The sequence below is a fragment of the Achroia grisella genome, unplaced genomic scaffold (genome assembly GCF_030625045.1).
Source record: "Achroia grisella isolate CSIRO2021 unplaced genomic scaffold, CSIRO_AGI_Agris_v1 utg3615, whole genome shotgun sequence".
Lineage (NCBI taxonomy): Eukaryota > Metazoa > Arthropoda > Insecta > Lepidoptera > Pyralidae > Achroia > Achroia grisella.
Window position 1 is genome coordinate 69,469 of NW_026712820.1, and position 24,621 is coordinate 94,089.

The 24,621-nt window shown below is 33.3% G+C and overlaps 1 protein-coding gene across 1 annotated transcript in view; it reads right to left on the bottom strand.

Moving 5' to 3' along the window:
• The window catches only part of LOC131843998 (uncharacterized), a 177,299-nt gene that overhangs the window by 18,896 nt on the left and 133,782 nt on the right, over window positions 1-24,621 (bottom strand). Inside the window, exon 6 of the mRNA XM_059192787.1 lies at window positions 14,896-14,976. Within this exon, the coding sequence (XP_059048770.1) occupies window positions 14,896-14,976 (81 nt within the window). The remainder of the gene's footprint in view (window positions 1-14,895; window positions 14,977-24,621) is intronic.

Genomic DNA, 24,621 nt, shown 5'->3' on the forward strand with positions numbered 1-24,621 from the left:
CATACAAATAAAATTGGAGTGTCTGTTTGTAATATTGAAATAACCGTTTTTTACTACATGCATATGAATATAAATACGGTACATACACCAAAATAACACTTTTTACATTTTTTGTCTGTCTGTCTGTCTGTCTGTTCCGACTAATCTCTGTAATGTTTGGACCGATTTTGACGGGACTTTTGCTAGCAGCTGATGTAATAAGGAGTAACTTAGGCTACCTTTATTGTAGAGAAATAAAGTTAAATTCCACGCGGACGAAGTCGTGAGTAACACTAGTGTATATTAACTTTAGAGCCTGCTTATTTTTCCACCGCGTACACAATTCCCAGGACCCTATCCCAACTATCCTCGAAATAAGAATACAATCTGAGTAGGCGACCGAATCCAAACTAATCTACGTGAGCTTATCTAGGCGAGCTTGGAGTGGCTCGTCTAACTGAATGGTCTATATTAGAGCAGATACAATTTCGTTTATCGACAGTACAAATAGGGTTATCAACTATTTGTGACAAAAAAAAAACCTTAGGAAAAAATTTAATATTAAGAAAAAAAAGTTTTTTTTTTTGCATTAAAAACGTATTTCTGTGTTAACACTAACAAACGTATAAACGGGTTTGGGTAGGGGAAAAAATGTATTTTCCAAAATTTTTTTTGCAATATAATGTATTTTTTGTCCTTTTAACACTAACAAACGTATAAACTGGTTTGGGTAGGGGAAAAAAATAATTTTCTAAAAATTTTTTTTATACATAATAACGTATTTTTGTATTTTAACACTAACAAACGTATAAACTGGTTTGGGTAGGGGAAAAAAATAATTTTCTAAAAATTTTTTTTATACATAATAACGTATTTTTGTATACTTCTAACACTAGTGCTGTGACAAATGTCACAACTCACAATTGATGTCTAACATTTCGTTCGGTAATTATAAATCGTTAAGTACCCATAATGAGTATTTTATTTTACACATCACACTAAAGGTTGAAAATAAAGTATTTTTGCATACTTTATTTAAAAATATGAAGTATGATTACAAGAAATAAAGTAGGATATGTTTTGAATAGAATAGAATAGAAAATCATTAAGCACTTTTGAATAGTCATCACAATATTTTTTATCTACCGCTCCTTCGGAAAGCTGTCTCATCAAGAACGAGCAAGAAACTTGTGTGTTGCTCTTTTAAATAATCCTTGTAAGTTCACATTTAAAAGTCGAAACATGTGAATACAAACTACTAACCAGCACTGATTTTTCGGGTCAAATATAAATATACAATAAGATTAAATCAGTCGCAGTGATAAGAGCAGACCAGTCCCTACAAGCAGCACTCGTACACGAGTATGACGGATGAGCCAGCCATCACAGCCCACATATCCGTTCCCCTGGACGGTGGTCGAATTTAAGAAGACCTAGAGAAAAAAAAAGGATATGTTGTTAAGTATAGTTGGCAACCCTAAGCACAATAGACCGGCCGCGCCGAGCCAGCCAGCTGGCCATCACTCGCAAGCACGTTTTCTATCACGGTGTAAGCAAAAGCCGAATTACAGAAAGAGTTTCGGAGACGGCAATATGGTGAAATCGATAGGCCAGTGCCGATTTAGTAGATATGTCAGTTTTATACAGATTGGGGTCTCTGGATGGAGCAATTTAATTATATTATATGTGAGTGAGTAATTTATGTATAAGGTTTATTGATGGTAGTTAAAAAATTGAATTTTGAACGAAGATATTAGAGATGTAACGGATAGCAGTTTGACCGGAAACCGGATATTCGGCCAATCATGTGACCGTATAGCCGGATATCCGGAACTTAGCTAACTAATAAATTCATTTTCTTTCTATAACAGTCATTTACTATTGAGTGATTAAAAATTTAAAACTAAAACTAATATTATTCCTTAAGTAATACTAAGACTAACTAAATAAAGCAAATAATTACTTAAAAAAAAATTAAACCCAGATTTTTTTTTCAATTCGGCCGGATACCGGATAACTACTATTCGGCCGCCGGATAGGCCGGATACCCGATAGGTACCGGATATACGTTTCATCTATAAAAGGTATATTTTTTAATTTTTATAATATTTGTATAGGGGCAGGAAATCATATACTTTTATAAGTATATATGACAATAAATCTTATACGAAAAATGACGGTATCTTTGGTCTATGGTTCTATGTATAATATTATGTATGACGACCTCGGTGGTCTAGCGGTCTAGCACACCGCTTTACGACCGATGGTCGTAGGTTTGATTCCTCGCAAGGCACAAATATTTGTATTCATGAGTATGACTGTTTGTATCGGTCTGGGTGTTTTCTATATATAATATGTATGTATTTACAAAAAATTAACTTTGTATATGTATCAGTTATCTAGTACCCATAACACAAGCTTTAGCTAGCTTAACTTGGGTCTAGATGGCGCTGTGTGATTAAAAAAAAATTTAAGTGGGATATTTAACATTATTTCAAGAAAGCAATAAGAAAAAATTATAACGTTCTCCGCAAATAACCTTGTTTTTGCTACATGTTACTGTCAACTATAAATTCATCTAACCTATAATAGGCTATCTTACACAAAAATTTTATAATATAAAATTGCCTCTCTGTCAGATTTGGAGCAGATTTTGGCAGTTTATTATAAATGAATGGATTGATTCCGTTACGATTTTGCCTCAGCATGTTGCCACCGCGACTGTGCGAGTGGGGTCACGTCGTGGTTATGGGCCGTAGGTACATTTGTGTGTTAGTTGCGGCCGGCACGAGATCCGTGCCAGTTTAGAGCCTCCAGCCACGAAAGGCCCGTGACTCGTGCCAGTGAACTATTCGCATTGCGATCGATTGTCAGCGATGACCCTCGACTGTTGTGTGATTGAATATGACTTCAGTCCGTACAATATTTGTTTAAATATAGTTGTATAAGTTAGGATCTATATACGGAACTGGACGGTAGGGAAAAAAATAAAGTAAAATGTAAAAAAATTTGACGTTGTTAAGCGGCTAAAATGTCCTACATGAATAAATTATTTTTTAATTTGAATTTGATATAATAGAATAGAATAGAAATATAAATAATCTTCATTCAAATTTTAGCACTTTTGAATAGTCATATTTTGAATTCGGAATGCAGATTCATCACAAGAAGAATGAGCAAGAAACTTGTGTGTTGCTCTTTTTATTAGATGTTTTTTTTATATAAATAATTACAGTATAACAAGTTATAATCAACATAAACATTATTAGTGTAATCAGATAATATTGTCACTATTTTAAAGTTTTTCTATAAAAACATTATTATCGTAACTCATTTATTCAAATTAAAGAAAATCATTTATTCAAATTTTTAAGCACTTTTGAATTGACAACGTTTTTTTTAAATCTCCCGCTTATTCGGAAATCTGTCTCATCACAAGAAGAATAAGCAAGAAACTTGTGTGTTGCTTTTTTAAACAATCCTTGTAAGTTCAAATTTTACAAGTCGAAACGTGTGAATACAAACTACCAACCAGCACTAATTTATTTAGGCTCAAATATAAAAACACAATAAGATTAAATCAGTCGTAGTGATAAGAGCAGACCAGTCTCTACAAGCAGCACTCGTTCACGAGTATGACGGATGAGCCAGCCATCACTGCGCTCGACCATATCTTAATAGATAGAGTTATTCTAGAGAAAGGTTTATATATATATATATATATATAATACATGTACATCCGGACGAAGCCGGGGCGAGTAACCAGTGCTATTTAAATAAATAAAACTGAAGTGTTTGTTTGTAATTTCAAATTAACAGCTTTCCACTAAATGCATATGAAAGTAAATAAATAAAATATTGCTGAACATTTCTTTCAATCTGTTTGCTCTTGCTAATCTCTGAAAAGGCTGAATTCCGTCGGGATTCTTACTCACAGAAGCTTTAGATTTATATTATAATGAGTACCTTCATCATCATTTCAGCCCGGAAGATGTCCACTGCTGAACAAAGGTTCCTCCAAAGATCTCCATCTGCTCCTCGCATCCAAAACCTTCCAACGATCTTGACCAGATCGTCGGTCCACCATAAGTAATTTTATTTTATTAAAAAATAAAGTTAATTTCCACTCGGACGAAGTCGAGGCTAAAAGCTAGTAAATTAATAAAACCAGTTGTAACTAGTGTAAACCGGTTAATACTAGTTTAATCCAGATTGCGGCAGTACTAAGCAACTCTTAATAGGGTGAGCGCACCAATCCGCAGTCTTTCTCCACAAATTATATAAATATCTGATTTACAGCTCATAATTGTGACATTAATTGAAGCACGTCCGTTTACAACGCACACATTTTTTTTCTACAATCTACGACGCTGAAACGCAGTAATTACAGTACTGTTGGAGTGTATTTTAAATTTTAATACGAGGCCGTTAAGTTGTAAAACGTACGAAAACGGCCACTTTTTATGGCACATACGACATTTTAAAGAATATAAATCAGTTTTACCTCTACCCCACTGAGTTTATGAGCTAAACGGAAATTGTTTTATATCCAACTACCGGTGCCCGCGACTTCGTTCGCGAGTTATACTGACCTTGACCAAACATTGTAATCTGTAATCGAACCGAAAAATTTTGAAGAAAAAACTTTCATCGCTCTAGCTTAAAAAATTACGATTTTTCATACTAACTTTCATCCTCTACTTTTTTTTTTTATAACACAGGGGACAAACGAGCATGCGGCTCACCTGATGGTAAGTGATTACCGCCGCCCATGAGCACCCGCAACACCAGGGAAATTGCAAGTACGTTGTCGGCCTTTTAAAAAGGAATAAGCTCTTTTCTTGAAGGTTTCAATATCGTATCGGTTCGGAAATACCATTGCTGGAAGGTGATTCCATAATGGTTGTGCGAGGCAAAAAGTTTCTAGAAAACCGTACTGTGGAAGACCGCCATTCATCCAGATGATCAGGATGGTATTTCAGTTTCTGGCGGGTGGTACGGTGGTGAAACTCAGCAGCTGGTATTAATCTGAACAATTCCTCAGAACACTCCCCGTGATATATGCGGTAGAAAATGCACAGAGATGCAATATCACGCCGCGAATTTTGAATTTGAATTTTATTTTATTTATTTTAAGGGAAACATTTTTACAAAACTTTGATTTTCATGTTTGTCTTAAAAATAACTTTCAAGCTTCTAGCTTTAAAAATAACAATACTTCCATCATCTCCCCATTAAACTTTTTTATAAAACGACGATTTTTATTTTTATCGATTTATATGAAATTTTATATGCATAATCAGTAGGTCTATAGGTCTAAGAATCGGCTACTATCTATTTTTCATATCCCTAAGTGATAAGAGTTGTCCACCCCTAATATTTTATTTTTATTAAAAAAAAACACTTATAATGTGGCATTAAAAATAAATACATACAACCCTAAATTTTCACCCTTCTCTCACCAATCCCTATTTTTTAGTGATTTTAATTTATACGGCAAAGCTAAGTTTTGTAGGGTCAGCTAGTATTAATATAAAAAACTTCCAGTTCATAAGCAGTCAAGTGTAATTTTTCAATTTGTTTACAATACATATTTGTTTACAATTCAAATAAGTACAGTAATAAAATTCAATTTGTTGTCAGTTCTTCTCATCTCGAAATCATTCCAAACTGACGGTAGATTATCGATCGACGATAGATCAATCATAAGAGTCTGTAATAGACCTACATGAATATACATATTTTGAATTTAAATAAATGTTTGATCACTTTTACGTTCTTAATTTGAATTCGTCACGATTGTGTTTGAGTAATTTAAATATGGAACACCATTTAAATATTTAAAAGCATTCCAGAGTAGTTAAAATAATTGTCTCAAATAATATAGTGCAGTGAAACACTTTCTAAAACCGGTAAATATCGGTGTCCCGGTAATTAAACACGAACGTCACCCGTAGGGTTGCCAACTTTTTTTGATAAATAAAAACGTATAAACTGGTTTGGATAGGAATAAAATAAAGTATTAGGAAAAAGATATATTTCATATTTTATGTTTTTCATTCATAAATAATTTAAGAGCTACGCTCTTGTCGGTGGAGCTCTAGTCACTTTCCGCGATCATACTTTGTTTTTATTGCTTTAAAAACGTATTTTTCTGTGCTTTTAACACTAGAACTGTGACAAATGTCACAACTCACATTGACATTTAAGTACCCATAATGAATATTTTATTTTACGCATCTTGCATACTTTATTTGTATGTAAAAATATAAAGTGTAATTACCAAAAATAAAGTAGGATTCGTTATTACAAAGTATGGTTGGCAACCCTAGTCACCCGTCCTTTGCGTTATGGCCGCTACGCACGACAATCCGCGTGTCCGCAACCATCTCTCACGCTCACACTCGCACCATACCACTATTGACATCTCTGTCGCACATCAAAAGTGGCTCCTGTGGTATTTCCATTATTTCTGTTTAGATTACAATGAAATATGGATGTTGAAAGGAAATACAGTTATTTCGTGATGTTAAAATATTCCAAGAGCTAAGTATAGTCATTGTTAATTAAAAATATATACAAATAATCTAGTGAATAATGTTTATTTACTAGGTTACTTTAATGTTTCTACTCCATGTTGAGCCATCCACCACCTTCTGTATTTTCTCCTCTACCCAAAGGTTGTCTGGAAGAGATCGCATAAGCGATAAGACCCCCTTTTGTACCCATATTCTAAATATTATTAGAAATATAAATAATCTTTATTCAAATAAACTTAATATAAGCACTTTTGAATAGTCTAAATATTTTTATTATTCTGCATATTCGGAATACAGACTCATCACAAGAAGAATTAATATACTTGTGTTTTATATATATATATTATTATATTTAATTAACAAATAGGATTATTCATGCGACAATCAACATAGAAACAGCTTATAAACGTTAATCTCTGTTCAATTAATGACATTTTTTCCTATGAATTTTACCATACTTTATTCAAATTAAAAATAATTTTATTAATGTAGGACATTTTACCCGCTTATAAATGTAAAATTTTTATATTAACATTTTTCCCCTACCATCCAGTTTAGTATACAGATTCAATTGAGATAATATATTAGTAAAGTAACTGAAATGTTATAAATGTATTCATTTAAAAACTATTTACTATTTTGCTTCCATTCAAATTCAAAACTATATATTTATTCATGTCGAACATTTTAATCGCTTATGAACGTCAAATTTTTACATTATTATATATTTATATTTTTTCTCCAGTTCGGTATATAGATCTAATTGAGAAGAACTGGCAAGAAACTCAATTGAATTACTTTTTTTTTATAGGCCATTTTATTTACAATGTGTTTTTATATAGGTGTCTATGTCTAACATTAAAAAAAATGTAATGACTATTCAAAAGTGCATGAATGTAAGTTTATTTGAATACACATGTCATTCAATTATCGTTTAGTGAGTAATATGATCTTTGCTCAGTAAATATGTTTATAACATCTGTATGTTTATAATTTATTTAAGGGTATTTTTCTACATATCCTTTGGTATCTTATTGTAAATTTATTATAATATATATATTATAAACTATTGACTATACTAAACTACTAAGTTTAGTATAGTTTATGCTCCAAATAGCACAAGCTTTACTTAGTTTACACCAAGATATCACCATGTGTCATAACTACGGATATTTATTTATTTATTATTATTTATATACGACTTCTTGTCCGTATGTATACAATTCTAAATGTACCTACATATATAACATAGTAAAAACTATAAAAACAACAATATGGTCCCGAACCGCTTGGCCGAGATTAAAAAACGACCTTTCAAATAAAATTTTAAGAGCACCGTATCGTGACGCAATGGTCCCTAAAATTTTATTCGTTCGCATTCCTGTCCTTATTTCACAGTGAAAGTAGGAAAGAAATTTAAAACAGAAGTATTTCAACTGGCATCATGAAAACAAAGGATTCTGGGGGAAGGAGCGCGGTAAACTTTTGTAGTAGTTAAAAACAGAGTTGTGTGAAACAATGGCAGGTCGGCGCTGTGCTGCTCTAAGGTCGCGATAAATTTATGTAATCTGACGTCACGCGCGTGCCCGCGCGCACTCGCACCCCACCCCATCAGGGCTACCAAAGCTGTACTAAAACATGAACGTAATGAATTTGTTTGTTTTGATTGGTTGAACGCACTAAGCTCATATGTAAACATTTAAATAAAAGAATCGTAAAAAATCGGTTTTTAGTGTTGACATGCATATGAATATAAAACGGTATATTCAAAATATTTTTTTCATAATTTGTGTCTGTCTGTCTGTTTGATTGTCAAATCTCTGAAATGGCTGGACCGATTTTGACGAGAAGTAATATGTATGGCAAGCTAAAGTAACAATAGTAACTTAGATACTTTTATTTAGAAAACTAAACGAATCATACAAATCGGATAATCGAAAAAAATAATAAACCTCATCAAGTCCAACGGTATGAAAGTTATATTATGAAACTTTGACAACTGATATTAATACCGATACGTATATTTTGTAAATATATAAATAATATACATAGAAAACACCCAGTCTAATATAGACAATCATATTCATGAATACAAATGCTTGCACCGTGCGAGGAATCGAACCCACTATTTCAGTAGTAAGGAGATAAATTAACAAAACTAGCGAAGCCGTAAAAAAAAAAAGATTAGTTGTATATAAATAATATAAAATTAATTTTTTGTATGTGTGTATATATATATATATATGTAAAATGTATCTATATGAAATGTGTAATGTATATTTATATCAATAATGGTTGTCAATAAATGATTTTCTTCTTCTTCTTCTGAATATCTTTATTCTCAAATACAGATCTAAATGAGATCCAAATAGATGTATTACTCCCAGTATTGAGAATGTTCTGGAACAAACGGGGACGTTGTCTTTCGCCATACTTTACCGTGAATTAATTGCTGGCCCTATCACTAATTTATTCGTTTATAAATAATATAAAACGTTACGTAACGCACGTGTGTTTATGTGTGTATATATATATACATTACGCTGTCTCGGCAAACGTTGTTTTGTCATATAAATTAGCATAACGCTTTAAAAATGGTCGCGGGTTCGATGATAAAAGCACGGACAAACATTTGTATTTTTGTATGATTGTTTGTATCGGTCTAAAAATTTTTCTATGTATAAAAAAAAAATATGTATGTATTTAACAAAAAAAATATATGTATCAGTTATCAGCCCTACCAATACGCTCACACAAGCTCATGAGAATCGGTCAAGCCGTTTCGGAGGAGATGGGAACGAAAACTGTAATACGAGATTATTATATATAAGATAAATGTAAAATGTATATATGTGAAATGTGTAATGTATATATAATATCAATAATGGTTGTAAATAAATAAATTATTCTTCCTTCTAAAAATCTTTATTCTCAAATATATTTATCACAAATATAGATTCAAATAATAACAATCTCAATTGAGAATGTTCTGGAACAAACGGGGACGTGTTTACGCCATATTTTACCGTGAATAATAATTTAATAATAGATAAAACGTTACGCGACGCAAGAGTTTTATTTTAGGGTAGTATTTGAGCATTACGGTCTCGGTGGTCTATCGGTTTAGCACACCGCTTTAAGACCAATGGTGTTCCTCGGGCACAAACATGCATTCATGAGTATGATTGTTTGATACATGTTTACTATGTATAATATGTTTTTTTACAAAAAAAAATATATGTATCAGTTATATTATACATAGCTAGCTTAACTTGGGTCTAGATGGCGCTATGTGAATTGTCCTGAGATTATTATTATCATTACTAAACATACATATATGTTACTCTCCAATCTATATATAATATGGGCCATTAGCAGCCTGAATTAAATAAATAAATTATAGCTTCCTCTAAAAAACTTGTTCCCAAACTATATTTACGTACACAGAATATATTTAAATTCAAATAAATAACAATCTCAACACAAGTGGATAACGTCTTACGCAATTTATAACCAGAGAACGGGAGTTAGCGCCGGAAATGATGTTTAATAGAATAAAGCAGTCCAACAAATTACCGCTGTGCCATAATAACATGGTAATAGTTCGGGAGGTAAATCATTGGCCTGTCTTATAAATGGTGACCAACTATTCGAACATACTAGGACGTCTCGCCTATAAATATTTATTCTTAATTAATATTATTATATAATTGGTATTATTATTTTGACATTGTTATTTTAGATTTAGATTTAATTTTGTATTTTGAAATTCGACACAATAATTACTGTTATGAATAAATAAATAAAAATATTGTGGCCAAATTATCTAGAATATACGTAGGACGTCTCGCCTATAAATATTTATCTTATATTATATATTAATTAATTATTTTTATTAATTAATTCAATTATTATATAAACTATTAAAACATTGTTAGTTTAGATTTAATCAATTTTGACCATTGTCCTTCAAAACAAAATTATTGGAATGGCCACCCTTATATTATATATAATTAATTATTTTTATTAATTAATTAATAAAAATAGTGGGGGCAGTTACCGTTTAGAATATACTTAGGACGTTCGCCACAGAATAAAATAAGTAGATCTTATATTATATATAATTAATTATTTTTATTAATTAATTAATATTATTATATAATGTATATTATTATCTGACATTGCTATTTTATATTTAGATGTAATTTTGACCTACGTGGTTTTAGAAACCATCGTGATAATTCTTGTTTTGAATTTGTCACGATAGATAAATAAAAATATGCTCATCTCATCATCCTCCACTGGTGCCCCGCCAGCGTAATCCGTTAACGCAGGTGGGTGCACCATTTCATTATCATCCATAAAAAAAAAAGATACTGTTGGCCGCATCTGGCCTTTACAGCTTCACCGGACGATAGGGAGCGAGTGCAGATGGCACTCCAAACCAAGGAAGGACTTATGGCCAACTCCCGACTGACGGATTCGACTTTAATCTGAGGCCTCGCTAGGGGTTCGAACTTCGTCTCAGGCCGTCGTAATTTTGATCCCCATTTGAATTGGACGGGGAATCGATCGGAGAGCTACTAGAAATAATATGGAGACGTTTTTTTTCTGACTACTCTAATGCTGTTAGCCGCAGCTGGCCTTTACAGCGATACGATAGGGAGCGAGTGCAGTTGGCACTCCAAACCAGCGGAAGGACTTATGGAGCGGCTGAAGGCCAACTCCCGCCTGACGGATACGACTTTAGTCTAAGGGCACGCTACGGGTTCCAACCTCAGCTCAGGCCGTTGTAATTTCGATCGATTTAAAAGAACAATACATATGACGATGTATATAGAAGAGCGGGATCTACCTGACACAGACATTGCTTTGCTTACTAGGTCATCCCAACACTCTGTTATTGTAATTCAATTGTTTTTAAAGGAATAAACATTTTTTCTTTTTTATTTCATTTTTAAACGTATATCTCATATACAAAATTCTCGTGTTATGTTAGTTACCATACTCCTCCTATACGGCTTGCCCGATTTTTATGAAATTTTATATGCATATTCAGTAGGTCTGAGAATTGGCTACTATCTATTTTTCATACCCCTAAGTGTTAAGGGTGACTCACCCAAAAAAAAAATTTTTTTTTTTTACATAATATTTTATTTTTATATAGGATTGAAAAATACATACAACCCTAAGTTTGCACTCTTCTAGCATCAACCCCTATTTTTAATTTATATGCCAAAACAACGTTTGCCGGGACATCTAGTTTTTATATAATAACTAGCTTTTGCCCGCGGCTTCGCTCGCGTTTATTTATCCCGTTGGGGGTAGAATTAATAAAAATCCTTTATTAGTAGTTGCCTACGTCATAACATCTACCTGCATGCCAAATTTCAGACCGATCCATTCTGTGGTTTGGGCTGTGCGTTGATAGATCACTATGTCAGTCACTCACCTTTGAGTTATATATATTTAGACTGAAAATACATACAACCCTAAATTTTCACCCTTCTAGCACCAACCCCAATTTTTTAACAGCGATTTTAATGTATATGGCAAAACAACGTATGCCGGGACATGTAGTTTTTATATAATAATAATGTTATTATGACCTTTCTGTCGACCTCTATATTCTGTGGCCGCTTCCGTTAGAATACAACCTACCAGATTGAAACTTTACTCCGCGCTGTTTGTTTAAAACCTTATTGCGTTTCCGTCCTGGGCGGGAGTTAATTAAACGTTTGCTGTGGTATGACTGCCTTTTTAACCGACTCCAAAAATAGGGGGTCCCAAATTCAATTGTTTTTTTTATTTAATGTTTGCTCCGTCGTTTATGATCCGATTTTTTTATTTGAAAGATTAAACTTTCAGATTGGTTTCTAGGAGTTTTGTTGTTACCATTTGTATTGTGTAATACATACACGATTATACATACAATAATTAATAATTATATAAACAATTGATAATATAATTAACTAAAAATTTGTACGCTTGATATAAGCAGATTTTGCAAGGGCCATGTTTTTGTATAACATCATATATGTATGTACCCAAAATCTATTTCAAATAAATTTATTATTTTTTTTTTTTTTCCAAAAATTCTCATCTCCCCTCTTAAGGAGAGGAGATGGCAACATACCCCCGGCAGCAGCACAGTCGGCCGGAGTTCAGGGCCCCAGGGAGAGAAACCGGCTTATTATTTATTATTATTATTATATTTAAAATGTACTGTAGCTATGTACTGGCTGTACTCGCCACTTTGTCCGCGTGGAATTTAACTTTATTTTTCTAAAAATAAAAGTAGCCTAAGTTACTCCTTTTTATATCAGCTACCTGGCAAAACAAGTCCCGTCGTCTGTCCACCCATTTCAGTGATTAGCCGGAACAAACAGACAGACAGACAATAATTGTAAAACTGTTATTTTGGTGTATGTACCGTATTTATATTCATATGTAGTAAAAAACGGTTATTTCAATATTACCAACAGACACTCCAATTTTATTTATATGTATGTATAGATTTAAGGTTACACGATATGGTTAAGATATTGTTATAACGATATTGAATTTTTGATATAGTGGAATAAAAAAAAAGTGCTTTGAATAAAATCTGCTGTCTTTCATCATTATTTGTCAATTTCACGTACCTACTATTATTCTAGACTTACGTATATTCTTCTATTTTCTATTTTGTATAATCGTTTCATATTATTGATATTATAATAGCAGCTAGCTGTTCCCGCGACTTCGTCCGCGTGGAATTTAACTTTAATTTTCTAAAATAAATGTAGCTTAAAGAACTAAAAAATATTTTGATCGTCTTAATCTATTCGTTCCATTAGGTACTGATAGGTTAAAACTAATACATTTGCATCCTGCATCATCCCTTATTTTATCCCCATGGGGGTTGAATTTATCAAAATCCTATTTAAGCGAACGTCTTCATCATAGTAGCTCCAATGTTTAATTCAGTTCAATCAGTCGAAAATTTATGAAGATTTATACAAACTTTCATCCCCTATTTTATCCCCTTGGGGGTAGTATTAATCAAAATCGTTTCTTAGATGCCTATGTCACAACATTTATTTGCATGCTAAATTTCAGCCCGATCCGTCCAGTGGTTTGGGCTGTGCGTTGATAGATCACTATGTCAGTCAGTCACCTTTGATTTATATATATTTAGATAATACCTCTAGACAATGAACCCAGCGCCATCTAGTCTCAAGTTAAGCAGAGCTTGTGTTATGGGTACTAGACACCTGATATATATTGTTACTTTAATATACTTTTTTTACATAGAAAACATCCAAAACTATACAAACAATCATACTCATGAATACAAATATTTGAACCTTGCCAGGCAAAGAACTCGCGACCATTGGAAGTAATGTGGTATGCAAAATCGTTAGACTGAGGCTGCTGCTAGACCTATGGTATATTAAGGTTTTCTTTCTTCCTTCCTCCTAATATCGAAAATCACAGAAGAAAAAAAAAACAGTTATGGACAGACCTATGTAATAAGCTTTATATTAAGGTTTTCTTTCTTCCTTCCTCCTAATATCGAAAATAACAGAAGAAGAAAAAACAGTTATGGACAGACCTATGTAATAAGCTTTATATTAAGGTTTTCTTTCTTCCTTCCTCCTAATATTGAAAATCACAGAAGAAGAAAAAAACAGTTATGGACAGACCTATGTAATAAGCCTTATATTAAGGTTTTCTTTCTTCCTTCCTCCTAATATCGAAAATCACAGAAGAAAAAAAAACAGTTATGGACAGACCTATATAATAAGCTTTATATTAAGGTTTTCTTTCTTCCTTCGTCCAAATATCGAAAATTATAGACAAAAAAAAAACATTGATGGACAGACCTATGTAATAAGCTTTATATTAAGGTTTTCTTTCTTTCCTCCTAATATTGAAATTCATAGAAGAAAAAGAAAACAGGTATGGACAGACCTATGTAATAAGCTTTATATATATTATCTTTTATCACTCTATTTAGCTTTTATATAGAATAGAGTGATTCTCCCAAATTTGAATTTTAATAACTGTATTTATCACAAACATGTTCCACTATTATTTGAAAAAAATACGAGCTGAGTTTCTTGTCAGTTCTTCTCATCTCGATATCATTCCGAACTGACGGTAGATTTGACATATCATAAGACTCTGTAATAGGCCTACATGAATAAAGATATTTTGAATTTGAATTTGAATTTGAATTAAGGTTTTCTTTCTTCCTTCCTCCTAATATCGAAAATCACAGAAGAAAGAAAAAACAGTTATGGCCAGACCTATGTAATAAGCTTTATATTAAGGTTTTCTTTCTTCCTTTATCCTAAGATGTAAGAAAAAAAAACAATTGATGGACACTAACCCAGAGCGGCGCGGAGGGCTGCAGCTGCGAGGCGAACGCCATTCGGAAAGCATTTCCCACCAGAGAATTCAGTTCTTCCGCCTGTAAACAAATAACAATATTTAATTAACATCCTTAATACACATATAATTTAAAAAAAAATACCAATCAAATACAAATCAAGTTTTTTTTTTATTAATTTACCAAAAAAATACAAATCAAGTTTTTTTTTTATTATTCTAATGGTTTACAGCGACTTTCACTTGTAGATACACACTTGCCTCACAGTACATTTATGAAAATATTATGTATACAAGGAAAAACTTAGATAGTTTCAAGAAACTTAAAGACTGTACAAGTAGAAACTTACGCAATAAAAATAAGCTAATTTTACCGAAATGCCGTCTACACAAAGTTAGTAATTCATTTTATGGTAATTGCGTAAGATTCTATAATAAACTGCCAGAGTCTACGCTAAATCTGACAGAGAGGCAATTCAAATCTTATATTAAACAAATGTTATGTAAAAAAGCCTATTATAAGATAGATGAATTTATAAATGATAGCAATATATAGCAAGAATAAGTTTATTGTGGACAACGTTATAATTTCCTCATCCTCATGTAAAGTGCGAATACTGTAACTACCATATAGTAATTTTTGTAGCTGTGCACGTCACAGCTACAAAATATATCGTAATGAGTAGTCATGCTCACTAAAATGTTTAGACACGTGGCGGCGTGGTGGGTCGGGTCATTGGGCTCCCTAAAATATGGTCGAGCGCAGTGATGGCTGGCTCATCCGTCATACTCGTGAACGAGTGCTGCTTGTAGGGACTGGTCTACTCTTATCACTACGACTGATTTAATAATATTGCGTATTTATATTTGACCCAAAAAATTAGTGCTTGTTGGTAGTTTGTATTCACACGTTTCGACTTCTAAATGTAAACTTACAAGGATTATTTAAAAGAGCAACACACAAGTTTCTTGCTCGTTCTTCTTGTGATGAGACAGCTTTCCGAACGAGTTGTAGATAAAATACAAATTGTTATGACTATTCAAAAGTGCTTAAATTAAGTTTATTTGAATAAATGATTTTCAATTCTATTCTAGATAGTACAAAACATGGTCGAGCGCAGTGATGGCTGGCTCATCCATCACTCATGAACGAGTGCTGCTTGTAGGGACTGGTCTGCTCTTATCACTACGACTGATTTCCTCTAATTTAGTTGTTTAACCAGTTGGTTGTATATTTACTACTTTTTCTATTTGAGAATTTAATTGAATTAGTGCTAATTGGTAGTTTGTATTCACACATTTCAAACTTAAAATGTAAAGGAACAATGAAATTATTTAAAAGAGCAACACGCAAGTTTCTTGCTCGTTCTTCTTGTGATGAGACAGCTATCCGAATGAGCGGTAGATTGAAAAAATGTGATGACTATTCAAAAGTGCTTCAATGTACATAAGTTCATTTGAATAAATGATTTTCTATTCTATTCTATTCTATTCTATGGTTACTGTTAAAAAGAATAACTTAGGCTTGATATTAGAAATTGTATTTGATTTATAAAAAAAAAAATCTACGCGGGCAAAGTCGCGGGGAACAGGTTACTTATAATCCTCTTCTCCAGATCTTGTAGACGTCTTACATTATTAAGCAAAACTCATATTTTGCTTAGACTCTATATTTAACTATAATATATGTCCCGGCAAACGTTATTTCACCATTTAAATTATTGTCGCTAATAAAAATAGGGGTTGATGGTGAAAGTGTTGTATGTATTTTTTATATTAAAAAAAAATAAAAATATCTAGTAATAAAGAATATGTTTTTTGGGCTAAGTCACCCATTCCCAGAGTCATCATCATCTGCTTCTTCCTTATCCCATTTATTTGTGGTCGTCGTAATATGTTTTTCTCTTCCATTCATCTCTGTTCACAGTCATCTCGTTATTTACTCCCTTTCTCACCATATCATCTTTCACACAGTCCATCCATCTCTTTTTCGGTCTTCCTCTACCCTTACAACCATACACATTCCTTAGGATATGATCTTCATTCCTACGCATTACATGTATACATATAAAATTTTATCAAAACTGGTTCAGTAGTATAGGAATCTACTGCGGACAAACAACGTGACAAGATTTTTTTATATATTAACATTTGTGATTGACAGACTAAATATACACGCGCCTGTTTCGGTGAGGTTTCTCATTTTGTTAATCATATCATTAGTACGCAGCGATACAAGTAAACAGTTGTGTTGATCCAGCCAATAACCAACTTGTAGTAAGGTTAATTCCCTCAAATAAACATAAAACTAAGACGTGACTCACCACAGCATTCATTTGAGCGAGAGGAATGGGGTTGTTAGTAATGTGGACCAATCAAGGTACAGACATTGTCGATTATATAGGGTGACATAGCTGGAATCGAGTCACAACGCGAGTTTCAAGATGCTCATGGCCCGGGTTCCTACCGACATACTGTCTATCAGGAAGGAGGACTACCGGCCGAAGGTGGTATATCGGCGAGATAAATAAACAAAAACCCTATTGTTAACACTGTACCATGTCAGTTTAACCTCCAAGCAGGTGCCAGATAGGCTTCATGCTCATTTTATGATAGTGCAGGCGGTTGCACCATTCCATTATCATCTATGTTTGCGCCATTTATAAACATATCAAGAGGTATGGTATTATTCCCCATATCCTCATCCCTTTCCCGCGCACAGTATGTCAACTGAGGTTGCCTGACGACCTCGTCTACTAACGTGAATGGTGACATCTCGTCCCAACCGCTCCGCTTTAAATTAATTAATATAATATTGACATTAACAATAAGTAACTTTGTGTGCGTGCCTGTGTTAAACTTAGTGTTCATCGAGTGCAGCAGCTGTGCAAGAATAAACCCGCTCTACAGTCGCAGGTACGTACTGTGGATCCCCCTTTATTTCATTCAATACAGTCCACTTACCTTATCCCGCTATCCCCCATTTCTCCAATCTATATAAAAAAAATCTGGATTTGATCACGACTTAGAGTTGCATTTATTTTTATTTTAGTTTTATTTATTTATTTATTTATTTATTTATTTGAGCGACCAACAAGACATTCACTATGAGGTTACAATTATTATAAGTTGCAAAGAGTTCAGGTATATAGTGTTGACTTAATTATCACGGCATGCTTAGAGTTTATATTTATATATGTATACAATTATTATTATTTTTTTTTTTTATTATTATTATATATATTTTTTTTTATATATCATATATTTATATATGTATTTATATTATATTTATATATTTATATATTTAAATTATTCATTTAGATATTTCTAAGATTAAGTATAGCTAATTTTTACATCTAGCTATCCCACGTGATACATGTACATTTAGCATTACCTATCGGCTATAATTTTCATGACAAAATGAATCACCAAAATTGACAAATAAAGATATATTTTTGTATCAAACTTTTTGATTGGTACTAAAGTTAAATTTGTTTTAAGGTTGTTAGAATTTTTGTCTGAACTTTTGTAAATGAATGTTGTTTTATTACGATGTTCATAAGCGACTAAAATGTCCTAGATACATGATAAATAATTTTTGATTTGATTTGACTTGATTTGAATGCAAACAAAAAAAATACGCATTTTAGTTATTACTAGCTGTACCCGCGACTTTGTCCGCGTGGCATTTAACAAAAAAATTAATTTGTTTATTTAGTTTTTAAAATAAAAGTAGCCTAAGTTACTCCTTATTACATCAGCTATCTGCCAATAAAGTCCCATCAAAATCTCGCCAGCCATTTCAGAGATTAGCCGAAACAAAAATTGTAAAAATGTTATTTTGGTGTATGTACCGCATTTATATTCATATGCATGTACTAAAAAACGGTTATTTCAATATTAGAAATAGACACTCCAATTTTATTTATATGTATACATGTATAGATAAATAAAACACAATGTTATATATTGTAAGTGTGTATAAAATGTTTTTACAGCCGACTTTCAAGACGGGGTTTAAGCGGATAAGCGTTTAAGTCAAAACTTGCCGACGCGACGGTGCAACCGCTATCGTTTAACTTCGACAACTTTAACTTAAACTTGAGACATAAAAGTTTATCCTAACGCCTACTCAACAACGCACATTGTTACCATTTTATATTTCCTTTATTGTATGAAAATGTTATAAGGACTAACTTAGGCTTTTTATTTCACAAAATATATACTTTTCTATTCAAAGTCAAATTCAAAATATCTTTATTCATGTAGGTCTATTACAGACTCTTATGATATGTCAAATCTACCGTCAGTTCGGAATGATTTTGAGATGAGAACAACTGACAAGAAACTCAGCTCGTATCCTTTTCAAATAAATGTTATACATGTTTACAATAATACAGTTTCATTTTTAAATTAAAACTTGGAAGAATAGGGAGACCACCAGCATATGCTATTGCAAAAGCAAATAGTCTAATCAGTGTTCGCAACCCAAACAGACCAGTCCCCACAGGCAGCACCCGTTCACGAGTATGACGGATGAGCCAGCCATCATTGTACTCAACCATATTTGAGGGCGCACATCTGAATCTGCGACCAATTAAAGTAAGGCGGACTTTTTAGTATTCCGTGGATTCAACGACCGGGAGCCGAATCCATCGTGCGGCAGAGGGGGTAACTCCGAGCAGTTCCCGGGACTTGTGACCAGAGTATAGGTATAAGGGGTCAATGTACTAATATTTCTCCAGAAAACACCTTTTTTTTCTTTTTTTTTCTTTTGACAATTTACACAGCGCCATCTAGACCCAAATTAAGCCAGCTATAGCTTGTGTTATGGGTACTAAATAACTGATACAAATATATAGATATTTTTTTTCGTAAATGTATGTAACATATCAGTCAAGATGTTTTGTATTTACAAAAAAATATCTATATGTATGTATCAGTTATCTAGTACCCATAACACAAGCTTTAGCTAGCTTAACTTGTGTCTAGATGGCGCTGTGTGAATTGTCCTGAGATTACTATACTATATTATAGAAAACACCCAAACAGATACAAACAATCATTATGAATACAAATGTTTGTGCCGTTCGAGGAATCGAACCCACGACCATAGGACATAAAGCGGTGTGCTAGACCGCTAGACCACAGAGGTCGTCAAAACCTATCTATAAGGTTTATATTTAATTGATCAAGTTCTTATACCAACACTTTGGTGCTGTTCGAGAAAATTACAGCGTCCAAGAGTAAGGTATAATGACCACCCTCAGCGGCCTGTTTATTTATATAATTACAAGCCTTGCATAACTGCTCAGTTTATTCTAAAGCACTATTTCATTTGATCATCCGATAGTAGACTCTATTCGCCAGATATTAGATTTAGTATTACTTTGAGGGAAAACGTAGAGCCTCTAGCGTTACACGTAGAATATTACGATTCTGTTACTTTGCTTAGAAAGTATTGATAATATTGTAACTTATTACCTTGTAACTAGTATTATTATGCAAAAACAAATAAATATACAGTCACGACATGGAATTCGAAAGAATGAATACATCAGAGGAAGTATGAAAATGGCTCCGATGTCGGAGAGGTTGAAGAGTAATCGTCTATCGTGGTATGGACATGTAATGCGTAGGAATGAAGATCATATCCTAAGGAAGGTATTACATATGAATGTGGATGGTTATAAGGGCAGAGGAAGGCCGAAGAGATGGATGGACTGTGTGAAAGATGATATGGTAAGAAAGGAAGTAAATAACGAGATGACTGCGAACAGGGATGAATGGAAGAGAAAAACATATTACGACGACCACAAATAAATGGGACAAGGAAGAAGCAGATGATGATGAAATGGAATTCGAAATATGGAATTTTTTTGTATATGATAATGGAATGGTGCATCCGTCTGCGCTCATGGTTTACGCTGGCGGGGCACCAGTGGAGGATGACAAGATGAGCATGAAGTCAGGTCAGTTAGCCCATCGTGACAAATTCACCAAGAATTCATCACGATGGTTTCCAGGGAGAAACACGTGGAGGTCGACCTAACATGGTACATTGCTAGCAATGGTAGTTACTAGTTCCGATTGCTAAGAATCCGCTTCCCACCATGGAATTATTATTATAACGGTTGAAAATGAAGTATGTGATGAAACCAAAATGGTAGAGTCTACTGCTATCTCTAATTAAGTTCTTTTGTTAGGGGGAAGGTGATTGTTAGTAATGTGGACTCATGACCCCATTACGGGTAATATACCATGTCAGGTTGACCTCCATGACCTCATGTTCATCTTATCATCCTCCACTGGTGCCTCGCCAGCGTAAACCGTTGGCGCAGGCGGGTGCACTATTCCATTATCATCCATAAAAATATCTTTTGTTACCGGTGTTTCCATAATTGAGGAGTCAATCAGAAATATCATTATATTAATACATGAAACAGATACTTTCTACCCCTTTTTACGAGGATAGACAGAGGAGTATGAAATTTCGCAATTTATAGTTTAATTTAAAAATTAGCTGTACCCGCGATTTCCGCGTGGAATATAACTTTATTTTTTCTAAAATAAAAGTAGCCTAAGTTACTCCTTATTATATCAGCTACCTGCCAAAAAAAGTCAAAATCAGTCCGGCTATTTCAGAAATTACCCGAAACAAACAGACAGACAGACAAAAACTGTAAAAAATGTTATTTTGGTGTATATACCGTATTTATATGCATATGCAATTAGTAAAAAACGGTTACTTCAGTATTACAAACACACACTGCAATTTTATTTGTAGATATAGATGTAAGATCGCCAGTATGAACGCCAACCTTGGCAACCTAACCAATATAGTTTATATAGAGAAGAAGTGCAGAATACTAATATTAAAAAAAACTATGCATGAGAAGTACATCAAATCAATAAAAAAAACTCCTAGTGGAGAATCAAACTATAAGAAGTACTACTGTACTTCATACAGTTTGATTGAATCAACAAAAACAAAGCTCGGTAGAGAATAGTCAATCATCCAGATGCCCAGCATGGTATTTTAGTTTCTGGCGAGTGGTACGATGGTAGAATTCAGCAGTTGGTATTAATCCGAACAACCTCTCAGAACACTCTCAGTGATATATGTGGTAGAAGAGATGCAATGTCTCGTCGCAAGGGTCGAGTCCGTCACAAAGACGTTGAACTGCGTCCTCGATTCTAAATACGGTCAAACTGAAGTAACTGATATTGTGGTGCTCTTACACAGTGATGTAATAATAATAAATAAATAAATAACCTTGGAAAATTAACACAGCGTCATCTAGTCCCATGGTAAGCAGAGCTTATGTTATGGGTACTAGATAACTGATATAAATACTTAAGATTTTTTTGTAAAGACATACGTAACATACACAGAATACACCCAGACCGATACAAACAATCAAACTCATGAATACAAATGTTTGAACCGTGCGAGGAATCAAACCCGCGACCATCAAAAATAAAGATGTGTGCTAAACAGTTAAACCACCGAGGCCATCAAATGTAATATTAATAGCTACAACAATAATATGTAAATACATACGTAACATACATAGAAAACACCCAGACATCGATACAAACAATCAAACTCATGAATACAAATGTTTGAACCGTGCGAGGAATCAAATCCGCGACCATCAAAAATAAAGATGTGTGCTAAACAGTTAAACCACCGAGGCCATCAAATGTAGTATTAATAGGTACAAGAATAATAGTTGTCCTCATTCAACCTACCATCCATGCACACAACAAGCTTTCCCGTCACTCGAGAGCAATGGTCGAAATCACAATTTACGACTAAACGACGTCTCTATAAAGTGAAATCCTCGATTTATGTGTTCGCACAGCCGACGAGCTGAGGACTTGAACGAGGATCGTAAAATACGAAAACAACTCAATCCGATATCGAGTTACATCATCTAAATATGAGACGCGATTCATCAACGATCAGTTTGTATCTGATGCATCTTATTATAATATTTTCTGAGCTGTGATGAAGTAGGAATACATAATATTTGAAGCGATAAAAAAAAACACAAGGAAGAAACAGATCATGGTGAAGAGAAACACATGGAAGAAGCAGATGATGATGATGATGATGAAGAGAAGAAACTCGAAATGTAGTACATTGAAATCCTTCCCTTTAGGGAAGAGACTCATAATACTCTGATTAGCATAGCATACTTGTGAGATTAAAGGTTGTATGGAAGTATCGCCATTTTAGAACTGGAGGCTTGAAAGTTATATTTTAGGCAGTTGATTAAATATAAATAAATATGACATTCAAAGTTTAGTTTGTAAAAATGTTACCTTTAAGGGGACAAAACTAAAATACATGTAGTTATAAAAGTTTGTATGGAAAATCGTCATTTTTGGGGCTAGAACAATGAAACTTTTTTTCTTTGAATTATTTGGGTTAGATTGTGGAGTATTTTTTCTTTATTTGGTTAAGGTAGCTTTAACGCAGACGAAGTCGCGGGCACAGTTAGTAATAATATATATAAAAAATTTAAAGCGCATTATTTAGGCAATATATTATATTACACGGAAATTGACCAAATTAATAGTAACAGAGTAATAATAGAAATAGAAATATTTAGGCAATAAATATACACACAAAATGACCAAATTAATTAACAGAGTAATAATAGAAATAGAAATATTTAGGCAATATATTATATTACACGGAAATTGACCAAATTAATAGTAACAGAGTAATAATAGAAATAGAAATATTTAGGCAACGAATTGTATTACACACGAAGTGACCAAATTAATAGTAACTGAGTAATAACAGAAATAGAAATATTTAGGCAACAAAATGTATTACACACGAAGTGACCAAATTAATAGTAACAGAGTAATAATAGAAATAGAAATATTTAGGCAATAAATTATATTACACACAAAGTGACCAAATTAATAGTAACAGAGTAGTAATAATAATAGAAATATTTAGGCAAAAAATTATATTACACACAAATTCACCAAAAATAATAATAACAAAGTAATAATATAAATAGAAATACTTAGGCAACAAATCGTATTACACGCAAAATGACCAAATTAATAGTAACAGAGTCATCATCATTGCCTTGCCTTTATCCCATTATTTGGGGTTGGCGCAGTATGTCATTCTCTTCCACTGCTCTCTATCGGTCGTCATATCTAAACATACTCTTCTTTTATTCATATCATCTTTCACACAATCCATCCATCTTTTCTTAGGGCGTCCCCTCCCTTTACATCCATCCACATTCATATTATACACTTTCCATAAGACATGGTCCTCATTCCTCCGCATAACATGCCCATACCAGCTCAATCTGTTACCTCGCAACTTTTCTATAACCGGCGCAACTTTCAAACTTCCTCGTATATACACATTCTTTATTCTGTCATTCCTGGTAATCCCACACATCCATCTTAACATTCGCATTTCTGCCACATGCATTAATAGTAACAGAGTAATATAAATATTTAGGCGCATAATTTAGGCAATAAATTGTATTAAAAGCTCAAAGTGAGCAAGTTAATAGTAACTGAATGGGCCGCTGTCCCCGATGACATACAATTTGTAGGCGCCATGGGCCCAGGCCGGTGTATCGGCCCATCTTAATTACTTAATTAGGCATGCATCCCACGCCGCCTCCATCATGTGTGGAAGGTACTTGTACCACCGGACCGACTCTTGGATACCAATGAT